The sequence below is a fragment of the Pteropus vampyrus genome, unplaced genomic scaffold (assembly GCF_000151845.1).
Source record: "Pteropus vampyrus isolate Shadow unplaced genomic scaffold, Pvam_2.0 Scaffold20, whole genome shotgun sequence".
Classification (NCBI taxonomy): Eukaryota; Metazoa; Chordata; class Mammalia; order Chiroptera; family Pteropodidae; genus Pteropus; species Pteropus vampyrus.
The window spans coordinates 14382040-14398426 of record NW_011888801.1 but is presented as its reverse complement, the minus strand read 5'-3'; the positions used below and the strand labels follow the sequence as shown (position 1 = coordinate 14398426).

General features: G+C 41.3%; 1 protein-coding gene across 1 annotated transcript; it reads left to right on the top strand.

The window, feature by feature from the left end:
- The first annotated feature begins 629 nt into the window (after positions 1–629).
- FAM170B (family with sequence similarity 170 member B) lies at positions 630–2867 on the top strand. Its single transcript, XM_011355400.2, has 2 exons — positions 630–741; positions 2103–2867. The coding sequence occupies exons 1-2, from the start codon at positions 630–632 to the stop codon at positions 2843–2845; spliced, it is 855 nt and encodes a 284-aa protein (XP_011353702.1). The 3' UTR covers positions 2846–2867.
- Positions 2868–16387: the final 13520 nt, after the last annotated feature.

Here is a 16387-nt window from a genome sequence, read left to right as displayed (position 1 = left end):
ATGTGGAGGAGACAAGATTATTCATTGCACACTGTTTCCCCAGTGCAAAGTAGGCCTATTTTGATGTTGGGGGATGACAGTGTGTATGTGAGTGTACGTGTGGTTTAGTGAATCTAGTGTGAATTTGTGTGCATGCATGTAAGTAGTTGAATGATATGTGTGTATCTGTGCGTGAGTATGTGAGTTTAAATGTGTGTTTTTATGCATGTTTGAGTGTGTGCATGTCTGACTATGTATGTGTGTCAGTGTGATTGAGCATATGTATGTTTATATAAATAGCTACGTGGGTGTGTTTAGGCATTTGTGTCTTTACGTATTACATGTTTACTTATGTCTGTGCTTTGTGTTTTTGTGTGTCGTTATAATATACAAGGCAGAAAAGATCCCAACGGGAAATGAGAACCTGGTGGGAAGCCTCTCCTGGAATCCTAGCTGGGTTTCTGTCTCTGCCATGGGTCATAGAACAGAACAATGTCACTGATGAGGTCACAGAATAAAGCTGGGATCCTAGTGACCATGGGGGCCCCAGCGATCACTCAGGCTGGGGTCAGTGGAGGGCTTCAGCACAACCCAAGCCAACTCTCAACAAACAGCTGGAACACTGAACCCCCTGGGCCTGGTGTCAAGTCATGAAACGCCACTTTACAGACCATAAGGGAGAAGAGTCACCAACAGATGGGGCCACCCTCAGCTTGGCCAGCCTGGAGCTCACAGAGGAGAGCGTGGAAGTATGCTGGCCAGGTAAGTCCAACAAAAGAGCTAAAGAATGTGGCAGGTGTGTTCCCTGGGAGGGAGGTCCTGGAGGAAGAAGATTAGGTGCCAGGTCACTCCTTGATACTGCTATCAGATTGTTGCTTTGGCCATTAAAATAGGTGGTGAGTATAACTGAGGCCAATGTGAGTGTATGAGGTAATTTCAGGAGGTATGAGGATGAAGATGTAAAATGTTAATCATTATGTGTTTTAATGTGCATTGGAAAAACTGAGTTGACATGTCAATCCTATGATTTCGGCAGTGATATAGAACATTCCTTTATAATAAATTGATTAAAGTTAATCTAGAACATCAATTCGAAGACATCTGTGAAGTGACCATGGGCAACACCTAAGGGTAACACACAGGCTCTTGGGGTGAACTGCTTGGCACCACCAGCTTTGGCTCCGTCGGTCATTTAAATGCTCTGTGTTTGTTTCCTTATTTGTCAGGTCGGAATTATAACAATGCAATTTCTTAGGATTTTTTGAGTACTTAAAGGAGTTAAAACATGGCAAACACTTACATGGTGATGAGGATACAATGAGAGTTCAAGGAGAGGGCAAGATGCTCCCTGGGTTAAGGTGGACACACATCAAAAATGCTAAAGGGGAAGGTGGAGCTGGTCGGCCTGGCCAAAGCACTTCTCATGCCTTTTTAAATTGGCTTTACTGAGCTGTAATTTCTATACACAAACCTCAGCAATCGTAAGTGTACCATCTGAAGAATTTTGACATGTGTACATTTGTGTAAGCACTACCACAATTATGATAACAGAACATTTCATCACTCTAAAAAGTTCCCTTGTCATCCTTTATGGTCAGTTCCCCTGCTGCCCAACATCTTTGTAACCTCTGATCTGTTCTCTCTTTGGATAGTTTTACCTTTTCTAGAATGTCAACTCAATAGCATCATATACTCTATGGCTTTTTTACCCTGGCTGCTTGTATGGAGAAGAGTGCATTTAGAGATTCACTGATGTTTTGCGAGCATCTGTAGTTCATTCCCTTTGGTCACTGAATAAGTTTGCATTGTACCATAATCTGTCTATTCACTAGTCAATGGCCTTTTTGAGGTTGGTTAAGTTTTGGGCTTTTACATTCATACATTATTTGATCTTTGTCATCATGTCTGTAATTTATAAAACATCCGTCTATACATTATTTGATCCCTATCAATACCCCATAAGGTCAGCATTGTTATCACCTCTATTTTATGAAGAAACAGGCACAGGGAGGTGATGTTACCTGCCTAAGGGCTCCTGGAGCCAGGATCTTTTCAGAGTCCTGAAGGTGGGTTTGGCGCTGATCTCTTGGAGACACTGATGAAAATCTTCTTTCACTTTTCAGGGAGCACAAAGAGGGAGGAGTTATCTCCACAGCTGGGGCCAGCTATTCCCCACCAGGAGGACATCTATTTCACCTCCAGAGCCCAGGGGATGCTGAGCTGGAGCAGCTCCCCATCGTCCCAGTCCTCCTCTGAGTATCAGTCCTATTCCCAGTACCAGTCTTGCTGCTCCTACCCGTACGGCAATGAGGACACAACCAAGCAAAGTATGTGTGCCTTCTACACCCACGTGCAAACAGTGCAGGGTGTGGCCGTGGCCTGGGAGACTGAGGCTGGCTTTGAGCCCATCAGCAGGAAGCCCCGCATTCATGAAGCCGAGTTCATCAAGAGGCAGAGAAGGAAAGGCTCCTCCTTTGAGGTAGCTTCCAACACCGACCTGCACTGGGATCTGGAAGCCAGCAAGAACAACTGCTGCGCAGAGCAGGATGACACAGAGCTGCTGGGACCTCTGGAGAGCTGCCTGCAGGAGCTGCGGGACACCCCGGACTGGCTGGTCACCACCAACTATGGGCTGCGCTGTGTGGCCTGTTGCCGGGTCTTCCCCACGCTGGAGGCACTGCTGCAACATGCCCAGTATGGCATCCAGGAGGGCTTCAGCTGCCAGATCTTTTTTGAGGAGATGCTAGAGAGAAGGCGGGCCCAGAGCAAAGAACAGGAGGAAGAGGAGGAGCAGAACTCTTCAAACAGCAATAAACGTCCAAAGCCCCACAAAAGGGTGCTTCCATCGCAGCAGCGGAAGCAGTGAGCTGAAGGTGATGTGCCTAGCCCTGTCCTTACTTCCTGTATCTCGGTTGTTCCTTCCTCAGCCAGCAGGATCAGAGCCACCACTGGGGCAGGAAGAGAGGAAGAGGGCTGGCAGAAGGAACCAGCAGAACATAGAGCTGGGAGGGCCATGACAAGGAAAGGAGAAGGAACCCTTCCAACAGGCACAGCATTTCAAGAGTCCATTTCAAAATCTGAATCCAAAGAGGAGAGAGCTTCAAGTGTTTCTGATGGCAGATGCAAGATCTGAAGCCCATAGCATGTGGCCATGGAGATTTCTATTTTTGCTGGTGGATCAAGCAGGTCATGATTCACAGTAGAGCCAACTGCAAATGAAGCTTTGGCCCTAATATTTTCATTGTTTGAACCTATCATAGTCCCTAGTTCTATGTCTTATTATAGTAAGATTAAACTTTAATAACTCAAAATTTATGGCAATGACTAATTGAATGAACCATGTTATTAGATTGAACCTATAGGAAATTGCCATTTCTGTAGGTTACACGCTAGCACAGACACCTGAAGACAGGCAGCTTTCCATAGGTGGAGATGGGGGCTGGGTGAGTCCTGCAGACCCATGAGTTCAGATATGTCAACTGTATGTTTTAAAATGTTGCTACAAAATTTTTCTTCACCCTCCTAATCATTTCTAGCTAAAGAGAGAGGAGGTATTCATTTAAGAAAATACATGGGCGGCCCACTGTGTGTTTGGCATGCTGATGAAACATACACTCCAACCTTCCAGGGTGAGGCAGATAGAACAGGCAATTGCAATGCAAAGGGGATGAATCACATAAACTCTTGCTTGTTGTTGAGGAAGGAAAACGTTCCAAAAGAAGTGATATTTACAAAGGCTTAGAGAATAGGTAGAATCAGCGAGACCAAGGTTTCTCAACCTTAGCACTGTAGACATTTTAGGTGGAATAATTGTTTGTCTTGGGGACGGTGGTGGTGGCTATTCTGCCCAGTGTAAGATGTTTAGTGACATCCTTGACCTCTCCACACCAGATGTCAGTAACACTTCCTCACCTACAATTGTGCCCATCAAAAATGTCTCCAGATATTAACAAATGTTCCTTAAAGGCAAAATTGCCTGTCGGTTGAGAATCATTCAACGAAGCTAGACAATGATGAAGATTTTGAAGAGGGAATGGCACAATATATTTGGGCACTTGCCAGCCATTTTGCCTGGCTGGAATGTTTGAGACATATTTTCTTTCATGCACTCCACAGAGATTTAGCACCTACTATGTGACAGGCAATGTTCTGGGCATGGGGAATAAATTGAACAAAAGAGGCACAGATGCTTCTCTGTGGTGCTATGGCCAGTGGGCAAGAGTAGACTACATATTATTGGAAATAATTATGAAAGTACCCATTTCATTACCTACAGGGTCCTGCATGGCCTAGCTTTTGCTAACTTCTCCATTATCATTCTTAGCATTTACTACTTCACTCCAGTCTCATTGGCCTTAAATGCTCTAAGTTTTCATACTCAGGGACTTTACACTTGCTCTCTTCTCTGTTGCTCTTGTGGCTGACCCCTTGTTCCTCTTTGAGGTTTCAGCTTTGTCACTTTTTCAAATCATTCTACCTTACTGTATGACTTACTTTAAGTGCAAGTGGCTTTAAAAAGAGAATGACATGATCAGATTTATGTTTTAAGAAGCTCACTCTAGTTGTATATGAAATATGGATTGGTATAATGGCAAAAGAAGAAAGAAGTGGGAAGGTCACTTAGGCTGTTCCAGGTGAAGGACAATGTGGCTTGGATAAGGCTGGTCACAAGCCAAGATGGGGAAAAGTAGATGCATTCAAGACATATTTGGAAAATAGATCCAAAAGGCTTGATGGGTGGATGTGGAGTGCGGAAAAGGAGCTTGTCAAGGTGGACTTCCAGGTTCCTAGCAGGAATAAATGGTGAATTTTTTTCCAGAACACAATAAACACTTTTATTAAAATGGTAGATGGTTTTGCATTACCTGACATGGGAAATTTTGGAAGATGATCAGCTGTGTATACATGTACATTCGTGTGTGTGAACATATGTGTGTGAGTGTGTACGCACATGTGTATGTTTGCATGTGGATATACAGACCTAAATGCTGGGAGTGAGGGTGATAGAGGTTAGTCAGGACATGGTCAATTCTAAGTGCTAACGGCACATCCAATTGGAGCTGTTAAGTGGGAAGTGGTTTATGATTAGAACCCAGAAGATAAGTCGGGATTGGAAATATAAATTAGGAAGCTAAGAGCACATGGGTGGTACCATATTTAAAACCACAATAGTGGGGGGACGAGGCTAACTAGGGAGCTGGGGCAGAGTTAGAGTGTGGCCTCTGAAAGAAGGAGAAATGGGGATGGCGGATGCATTTCTCAGGAATATTCTTCAAAGTCAACAAAACTAAGAAAGATTGTTTCTAGGAGGGGTGAGCAGTGTTAAATATGGGAGAGTGAGAGTGAGCTGATGACACATTTTTATTTCATTTGGCACATAGAGGCTATTGATACCTCTGATAAGAGTAGTCTCAGGGCCCGAGTTGGGCAGAGGTCAGACGGGCATGATATGACAAACCACTGGAGACAAGCGTTAGACAACTCTGTTGGCAAGTTGGTTTATAAAGGAAAGCAACAATGGCTGTAGCTGGACAAAAGGAAACAAAAAGACAAAGATGCGGGAGAAAGTGAGTTTATAGGCTAATGTGAATGATGCAGTAGAGATGGGGAGACTGAGAATGCAAGAAAAAAGTGGGGAGATCAAAGGAGTCAGCAGATGAGAGTGGGTTGAATCCTGAACAGATGTGGAGGAACTGGCCCTTGACAAAAGCACCTTTGTGTTCTGTGTTTTACTCAGATGGGCAGTTAGGTCAAGTAGGACTTTGGAGCCAAAATTATGGAACTTGATTTTTTTCCCCTAAAAACTGTAAGGAGCTCCTGAGGAATTTTAAGCAAGTCAGGCTTGCTTTCATAAAAGGTTGCACTGGTGAGCCAAGTCAAGAGTGGATGAGAGAGAATTACTCGTGACAAATAGTGCAGTTAAAGAGTTGGAGGTAGGATAAGTTCAAGAGCTATTTAGGAAATGGACATCTTAGATTTTGGCTAGTGTTTGATGAGGGCAGTAAGAGGAAGGTGTCCAGAATGACTTTCAGGTTTTTTACCTGGGTGGCTGATTGAATGTTGGTGCCATTTGCAGATATGGAACACTGAAGGCAAAGATTTTCTGGGCTGCCAATAAGTACACTTTTGAATAAGCTTAATTTGTGGTAGAAACATTCCAGGGTTTTAGAGGGCGTTAAATGGAATGAAGACAGATTTGCAGTCACCTACGTTTGTGTGGTTAACTAATGTCATGAATATTTACGTGGGCCTCATGTTGGATGCATTCTCTCTGTTGGTCCCGGTGCAACAGGAAGCCATGAGATCATCTTAGAATGGACACCAGCCATTTTCAAGATGCTGCAGAGTCAAACATTCTAAAATCACCATGAAAAGGGCTGGAGGATCTTCGGGAAGAGAAAATAGATGGGGCAATGGCCCAAACTTTGTTAAGCTCCACTCGGAAGAGCATCTGGTGTTTGAAGGAGCTCAGTAGGCAGGTAGAATCCAAAAACTGTCTAAGGGAGGGTGGAGGAGCTGAGCCAGAAATAGTGAAGAGGAGAACATTTCCATTTAGAAATCAGTATGCAAGGGAACAGAAATGAGGCATAGCATCTTAGCTCTGGAATTTCAGTCTTTAAAAGACAAATGTGTTAAACTGTGATATTTCAAGGGCCAAGCATTGTTCTAAACACTTTACAAATATTAAGTCATGTAATGCTCTCCACAATCCAATGAGGTGGTTCCTATGATTAGCCCTGTGTTATAGTTGAATAAGCTAAGACCTTGCAAAGATAGTTCAGCTGGTGTACAGTGGAATAAGCCTTCACAGCTAGGCAGCTTGGTTCCAGAGCCTATGCTTTAAACATCACTTGAAAAGTCAAATTTTAACATAAAGACAGATGCAAGGTATTTAGAAAAGCAAACGTCAATTCCACTGGCCATATTTTCTTTAAAGTAGCAGCACCTGGAGATCAGGTGGAAATGGTGGGTAATCAGGACAAATGAAAGATGACAAGAACCTTGTGTAAAGAAACTTTTAATGTAGAGGATAACTTTAGGAGAGGGTACAATTGTCCTTAAGATAGTAACTTGTTCTTAAAACATAACTTAAACTCTGACTTAAGTATTCATTTATGATTTAAACGTATCACTTTGCAGAGACCTGGGACCTTCACCAAATAAGACAAGTATCAGGGTGTAAGGGGAAATCTTCCAGAGGGTTCAAGGGACCTCAAACATTTTAGATCTTGAACTACTTCAGACCCTTTATTATCTCAAACAATAGAAAAATTTGGAACTCATTTTATGAACCTTACAGAATGCTGACAGAGATGGCACTAAAAAGTAAGCAATATATTAATCTCACTTATAAATACAAAGTAATAGCTAATTGAATTTACTAGAGTATGAAAACGACAATTTACCATAATCGAGTTAGGGTTATCTCATAACTATAAAGACAAAAGTTATTAAACCTTGCAATACTTCATATTGAAAGAAAGATCTTATGATCATCTCAGTAGATACTAAAAACACAATATTCAGAAATAAGCCTACACATTTATAGTCAATTATTTTTCAGCAAAGGTACCCAGATAATTCAATAGGGGGAAAGAATAATCTTTTCAACAGATGGTGCTAAGACAACTGGATATCTGTACACAAAAGAATGAAGTTGGATTTCTACCTCACACCATATATAAAAATTAAAATGAAAAATATCTAAATGTAAAAGTTAAGACTATAAAACTTTTAGAGGAAAACATAGATGCAAATTTTGTGGCCTTGGATTAGGCAATGGTTTCTTAAACATGACACTGAAAGCACAAGACAACAGGAAAAATATATAAATTGGACTTTATTAAAATTAAAAACTTTTGTGTTCAAAGGACATTAATAAGAAAGTTAAAAACAATCCACCAAATGGGAGAAAATACTTTCATATCACATTTGATAAGGATCTAGTATCCAAAATATATAAAAAATTCAACAATAAAAAGTCAAGAAAATTAAAAAATGGGAAAAAGATTTGAATAGACATTTCTTCAAAGAAGATACACAAATGTTCAATAAGCACATGAAAAGATGCTCAAAATCATTAGTCTTTAGGGGAATGCAAATCAATGGGAAATAATTTCATACCCATTGGGATGGTTAGAATTAAAAAAAGACATAATAATAAGAGTTGGTGAGGATGTAGAGAAATTTGAACCTTCATACATTGCTGGAGGAAATGTAAAATGGTACAGCCACTTTTGAAAACATTCTGGCAGTTACTCAAAAAGTTAAGCATAGAGTTACCATGCAACCCAGCAATCTGATACTTAAAAATACATGTCCACACAAAAACTTGTACATGAATATTCTTAGCAACATCATTTATAATACAAAAAAGTAAAAACAATCTACCATCCATCAAATAATGAATGGATAAACAAAATGTGGCATCCATCAATGGACTATTATTTAGCTATAAAAAAGAATAAAGCCCTGATAACATGCTACTACATGAATGAACCTTAAAAACATTATGGTAAGTGAAAGTAGCCAGACACAAAAGGCTATATAAGGTATGATTTTATTTATATGAAATATCCAAATAGGGAAATCTGTAGAATTAGAAAGCATATTAGTGATTGCCAGAAATTCAAGGAAAGGAAGTAATAAGAAGGGACTGCTAATGGACATAGGGTTTCTTCTTGGGATGATGAACATATTCTGGATGACAATGATGGATATACAACTTTGTGAATAACTACAAATCACTCTATCATATGCTTTAAAAAGCTGAATTTTGTGGTATACAAATATATCTCAATTTAAAAAGATATGTGGTAAAACTACAATCATTCCTATTATAAACTTTTTAGAAATTAGGAATAGAAATTTTCTTCAGATGATATGGAGTATTAATCTCAAACTAAACAGCACTGAAGTCAAGTAAAATACATCATTGATTATAATTTTTATTTAATATTGTGCTGGAAAGACAGAAATTTTATATATAATGGACAAGAAGTTATGATTTTCAGAAAAAGACAATATACTTATCTTGAAAACTCAAATAAATGAACTAAAAATTATTGTGGGGGGAGGTAATCAAAGGATTGGAATATAACATGATATCAAAAGCTTTCTTTTGTATAGATGTGACTTATTAGAAAATAATATGGAAAGTATTCCATTCACTAAATAAACATATTCCTGGAAATACTATGAATGCAATGAAATGTCAATGTGATTAGCTCTAGCTGAAAATTATTGATAATTTTTGATTTTTCTGTAATTTGCAGTATTTTTTTAGAGTTTTATATATTTATCAAGTATGACTTTTATAATAAAAAGGCAATGAAACATTTAATTGAACATTACCACAGGTTAGAAATGACTTTAGAGGCCTTTTCCATCCATATTTGTGGTCTACAAACCACATTTTGAGAACCCCAGTTCTTAATATCTTAATCCTTGGTCCTTCAGAATTAAGTTAGCTTTGATTTTAAGTATACTTATAGTGGATGAAGACAAAGCTAACTCAAGATAGTTAAATTACAAAACTCTTTTTGTGGTGTGTCCTCATTTCTTAAAAAGGTTTAAAACTGTGAGTGAGAGGGAGAGCTTGAGAAAGAATGGTGGTAGGAGCTCAATGGAGAGAGAAAGGGTAAAGAAAGTGAAACTGGGAAAGAAAACAGGGCCCTGCAGGAAGAAGAAGGGGAAGGAGTTGAAGGAAGATGAAGAAAAGTTGAGGAAGTTGGAGAAGAAATATAGAAGAGGAAAGAGAGAAATGGCAGATGTTAAAGGATAATACATTGACTGGGGAATGTGACATCACAAAGGAGGTCCAGGTAGGAGGCCGATGGGGAAGAAAAGGGTCCCTGATTCATCTTCCATAGGAGTCAGCGGTCTCTGAGGTGCACAGAAATGGATGCTGTTTTGGACTGAATTGTGCTCCCTTCAACCTTCCATTTATATGTTGAAATCTTAACCCCTAGTACCTCAGAATATGACCATTTTTGGAGATAGGGCCTTTAACAAGGTAAATAAAATAAGATTATTAGGGTCGTCCCTGCCAACACCTTGATCTTAAACTTCTGGACTCCAGAACTATGAGACAATAAATGTCTGTTGTCTTAGCCTCCTACTCTGCAGTATCTTGTTATAGCAACCCTAAGAAATGAATACAGATGCTGAAGAAGAGAAACCAGAGGCAGGAAGGCAGCAACCAGCAAGGCTGGAGTAGGTCCATGTTTTCAGTATAGAGTCTTCCTGGTCTTAGGTCCTTAAGGGAGCAAGCATATAGTGTGTGCTCAAGCAGTTTTTGTTGATTTGAATGGCCGGAATGGCATAAGTACATTTGGGAACAAGCAGCTGACCTTTGGCAACCACAGAATGGCCTACTGGCCCTGAGCACTCAGAGTGCTTTGGGCAAACACAGAGAGTTTTACAGAAGGAATCTAGTGTGTGAGTGTGGGATGGCATGGAGATTGGTGAAGAAAACATAATATGTTCTTCTTGATTCTCTTCTAAGACTCACCTGAAGGCCCCATGGGAGAATGAGCTGGGCACAGGGACAAGGAGGACCTGGATGTACTGAGTTGTAGGAAAAATGGAACAAGCAGTTAATGAAAATACCCTGTCTAGAGCTCAAAGTCTGGCACCAGGAGCAGACCACATGTGCACACATGTGTATGTGCATGAGCATGAGTATGTATGTGTATGTGTGGTATGTGCTGCTCTATACTGGGTCCTGCTGTACCTGGCATGGGGCAGAGCACAAGAACCTGGAGAGAAGGTCCATGAATGATGCTTGAACCCCTCTGAAGGCTTGTTGATGCTCTGCTGCTGGACTTCTGGCAGTCCCCCCACCCCCACTCCCACCTCCAGTGTTCACCCAGGAAGTGCAGAGCTGAGGTACCACCAGTCTTAAGAGAAAAGAATGACAATTCTTCTTGACAGTGTTTTGCAAACCTGAGTATTATCCTTTCAAAGTCCAAGAACATTCTTATAGAGCCTGTGCTGACTTAAGTTATTGCTGTTAAACAAAGATTTAACACAAATAAAACACTCGAGCTTGTAGTTGCTTTAAAACAATAAAATAAAAACAAATTTATAAATTAAATACAAACATGTTTACAACAGCAATAAAATTCAAACTAACAACATTAATTTTATGTGACTATTGAGTTTGGTGTTTACAAAACCAAGTTGTCTCCTAAGTGAATATGGGGCTGAATATGAAGCAGATTCTTCTTGAGGTAATTGCTCTTCATTGCTAGGGGCTGAGATGACACAATCTACCAATCTACCAGTATGAATGTTTAAAGCCATAACACTTGAGGTCACCCTAAATTTCCAACCTAAATGCAAAAAAGGGCACAGAAATCAGGTGCCACCAGGTATTTATATGGTGCCTATTCAGATAATCAATGTGCTTTAAAAATATTTCTGGATCTTCCTAATGCATCAAGAATTCCATTAGGGATCGTGAAGAGCCCTGGGGTTGTTCGTGGGACCCCTGTTTGAGAAACAACCTGGGAGCACTCATATGGAACATCCTTCTTTCATTCTACAGACATTCACCCACCACTTCCTCCCAGCCCAGGGCCTAGGCTCAGGCAGACGGAACACAAAGATGACTAATAACCAGTGGCTGACCTTGGGGTCGGACAGTCCAGCAGGGACATTTACTTAAGTAACAACAGTGCTGTATGTAGAGGTTTGTACAGGAAACTGGGGGCTCAGAAGAGAGGCCCTAACTCAGCGTTTTGGGGCTTGGAAGGCTTCTTGGAAGAGGTGATGTTCTTTCTTGCTGAGTCTTGAAAGGACAGAAGCCTACTAGCCCCCTGGAGGGGCAGTTAGCCAGACATCCCAAGTTGAGTTAGGACTGGATCTCTGTATATTTAGAAAAAAGGCTATACTTATGAACTGGGGAAAGAGGGTTTATTTGTCCTGTAGAGAGCTCATCCCATGTCACTACAATCTTTTTCTCCAGCAGTTAATGATTCAGCAATTTCATCATTATAGAGCCATTTATTGACTAAAAATTTGTCCTCCTCTATTTTAATATTTTAATACCTTCGGAAAACTCGTATAATAAAATAATACCAGCCTTTCCCATCTTAGCATGAATTAGTTCATCAGTTGGCTATAGGTTCAGAGAAAATTCCCAAGGGAATGGAAATGGAGTCTGGGTGGGACTGTGGAAGAGCAGTTGGGCCAGATCCTGCAGTTTACCTGCCTAGGGGTGGGTGCCAAGAAGAGGGAACACTCTTGAAGTTGTCTCATCCGTCATTCATCCAGGTATAGAGTGGGTGCATGTGTGCAAGCAGATAGAAAGCAAAAGGGTAGTAGGATGGGATGTTTTCCCACTTAATGAGCAGTCTCAGCTTTCTCTACCTCCAAAGGAGGTTACTCTAGGTGCTGCGAAAGGACTAGCTCCATGAATTCTGTCCTTAACCAGACAGGAAGTCTGGGAAGAGCGACCTGGCCTGCTTGTGATGGAGGCCTGAGCTTAGGTCTAGCAGCTGCCTGGGCTTCTGCAGTCTGGCTTCTCCTTTGGCCAGCCCTGGCTCTATTTGGGCCAGTGTTTGGGAGGAGCCTGAGCAGACCCGAATCTGATTTTCTTTGTTTGCTCTTGGTCCAGGATAGCTGAGAGCAGTGCTCAGCTAGCCCTGGCTGGATCCAGAGGGGAAACTACTCCTCTGCAAAAGCAGAATATATTCCAGGGAGAAGCCAGTCTGGTAGTGGCCTTCTGAGAGAAGCATTCAAGGTGGGTGCCAGCAGCGTGATCACCTGGAGCTGTTAGAAGACAATCAATAGTCAATTTGTACTTGGACATGACTTGCTGTATCTTGTAAACCTTCTCAGAAAACCCCAGAAGCCTTTGGTTGACCCAGAGTGCTGTGTCTGTAACTTCCATTCACTTGTCTCTCTGTTTCTCAGTGTGGGCACAACTGGCACTTTCCTGTGCAGTTGAATTGTAGGACATTCACATTGTGGCTTCTGCCCTGAATGCTAGTTATGCCCCCACTTCCAAGATTGTTATAATAATCAAAAATGCCCCACACATTTCCAAGGACTCCTAAAGGGTTGAGGGTATGGGTGCTGCCCACTGAAGGGTGCCAGTTATGTTTTTCCAAGGATAGGCCTGGCCAAATTCACATCAAAACTTTCTTAGTTGATTAAGCCAAAGCATTAGCATCCACAGTGCACAGTGGGGTTGGAGCATTGTGGAGGGGAGGAGTATGAGGGAGATGAGGGGCAGGATTCTGGCATGAAAGCTGCTCTTGACTCTAGGTCTCCCAATAAAGGCCATTATTTTGGAATACCTGAAATGCATGGGAAATGTGTCTCTTCCCAGGCTCCTCTTTGTTTTGAAATTCCAGTTTAAAATGAAAGGATTAGGAGTTTCCTTGATTCTCTTGTTGCCTTTTGTTTTGGGATTAGTTTCCCTTCTCTTTGATGGCTGACCTTGGTGACTTGGGCCTCCAGGGGACAATAATCTCTTGGCTCCCAAATCAAATCTCTATTTGTCATTCCCCTTCATCAGATCTCTCAAATAATACCTGCCTTCCTCTTCCATCCTCTCTCTCCCTTCTTCCCTCCTGTCATGAACTGAATTGTGTTCCCCCAAATCTATATGTTAAAGTCTTAACCCTCAGTACCTCAAAAAGTGACTATTTGGAGATAGGGCCTTTAAGGAAGTAATAAAGTTAAAATGAGGTCTTTAGAGTAGGTCCTGATCCAATATGACCAGTGTACTCATTAAAAGAGATTAGGACACAGACACCCACAGAGGGAAGACCATGTGAGGACACGGAAAAGATGGCCATCCATAAACCAAGGAGCAAGGCCTCAAAAGAAACCAACCCTGGTAAGACTTTTATCTCAGACTTCCAGCCTTCAGAACTGTGAGAATAAATTTGTTGTTAAATCCCTTAGTCTGTGGTAGCTTGTTATGGCATCCCCAGGAAACTCATATACCTTCATTTCTTTCTCTATTTAATAAGTCATTGATGCACCCCTAAATATTTATTGATAACCCATCCATGTGCTGCTCAGTGACTAGGAATAGATTTTCTAGGGCTTAGTACTCACCTTCTCTCGTCTCAGAGAACTGGACAATGGCATTCCTTCCCATTGCATCCCTCATAGGCTTGAGGATGACTCAGTTGTCTTTCTCTGGTTCCCCCCTCGCAGACTTTAAAATGCAACATTTCTCTTAGATCTTCTGCCAACAGTATTGGACATATTAGACTCAGTGTAACTGATATGGAACATCACTTGTAAAATTCTTATCTTTTAGCAGGAAATGAAATGGGACATCTCTTGCAGAGTTCTTAATCTTTTTAGTAAATCTAGTTAAGTTTTCTTCCCTCCTTCCTTTGAGAAAAAGGCCCTGTTCCTTAAATCTCAATAATTGCCCCCAAACTGGTGACTCAGATCCTCTGGCTATTGATAAAGGTCATCTGCCCATTGTTAGCAGAAATAATGTTAAGCCATACAGGGCCCTTGGAGTCTGAAAGGGGAGGGGACTTTAGGCCAAAGGTCTTTTTTTTTTTCTCTAAGAAATATATTAACCAAGCCTGTTTCTCTTTACTCGCTTAATAGGCAAATCTATAATAGAAATTAATAGATATATGATTCAAATAACAAGTTTGTATCTTCTTTTCCTTGTCTAGGGACTGAGGTGGCACTTCAGCAGGAAACCCAAGACCCCATCCTGACAGGGGCAGAAAGGGAAAGAGCTCCATGAAACCCCAGTAGACAGGGACAACGGCCCTTCTCAGTAGGAAGCAGATATGAAAGAAGAGACCTCCCGTCCCTCAACATCCATACTAATAATAAGGGGGTTCATGGCTCTTAGAAAAGAGGCAGGAAAGTCAGAGGGTTTTGGGTCTGCCTGCAAAGACACTGAGGTCATCCTATCCTAGAAGGGGTCCGCCCTAATCCACCCACAATTAAGCAAGTCAAAAGGCATTTTTTAAACTCACACAAAGAAACAAGCAGAATTAGGTACCAGTTTAAGCCAGTCACTTGCACTTGCACAATGAAGACCCCCAACAACCTTCAACTCACCTGAACCTCATTATACCATCATTATAATATGATGCATTTGCCCAGAAGTTCATTAATATCATTATAACAGATTGAATTCTGGAAATGAACACGCACGGAAAGCAAATGATGAATCACTGAGTCCTATCAATCTTAGTTGTCAATAAGGAAGCCCATTTCTCTAAGAAAAGTAACCACCCACAGCAAATAGGGATAAAAACCCCAAAGGCTTTGTTACCGGGCCTTTTTAGTCATGCTTCTCTTGCTCAGACCCACTTCCACTTCTGGAAGTGTACTTTCCCTTCTAATAAAACTTCTTTTCTACTGTATTTTGGTGTCTTGCTCAATTCTTTGTTCAAGACACCAAGAACCTGGACAACACACTGAGAGAGGATCCCCACTCTCCAGTAACATAACCACTTCCTCCAAATCTACTCTTCATTTAGTGGTCCCCTGCTCTGTGATGCCCAAGGGACACTGTGCAGAAGAAGGTACTTTCCTCTACCTTCGAGGTTCTTTTGTTTGGTCTAATAATCAAAGAGACAAGAGACAGATTAGCAAAATAATATAATCAAATTTCATACATACATATGTATGGGAACCCCACATACATGAGAGAGTCAGAGACCCCCACATGCATAAAAGGTATATAAGAAATCCTGAACTCAGGATGAGGTAAGGTGCCTTGGGGGCTTCAAAGGGTCATTGCATGATGATAAGAAGAGCAGATGTTTAGTGAATAGAAGTTTGCCCTGCCTTACAGACAGGTCAAAAGAGATTATTTCTGATAATGTCTCATTATGGGCAAGGCCTAGTTCAAGTTTTTCCAGGTAATCAAAGGAGGGGCAGAAGTTTCTCCTGAGCCCTCAGCTCAAAACGATTCTCATACTACAGAAGCACATCTTGGGGTAACTAGATCTGATCCCCCACAACACTTTGTGACATCTCCCCTCATTCAGTGAAACCTACCATCATTGGAATGAAATAAAAGCTCTTTGGCCAGGTATTTGAGGGCCTCTAGGACTTCATTATTATCTGCCCCTCCACCCATTTCTCACTCACCAGACACAACTGGTCCTTTAAGTCCCCCAGAAGCTTTCTATGAAACTTGAAAGTCCTATATCCTTTAGCCTCTGGGCTTCTATATACATTGTTCCCTGCCTCACACTGTCTACTTTCAGGAGTCTCCAAGCATCCTTTAAGATTCAGTTCAAGGGCTATCTTCATTGTAAATGTTTCCAGCACAACTAGGAAAATGAGGTGGGCATGGCCTCCATTGTGATCAGTAATATAACCTGTTCAGTTAGTAATTTCTCCTTTATGTCATTTCCTTCCATCAGGAGCCTTCTGAGGGCCATTTATTTCTGCATCT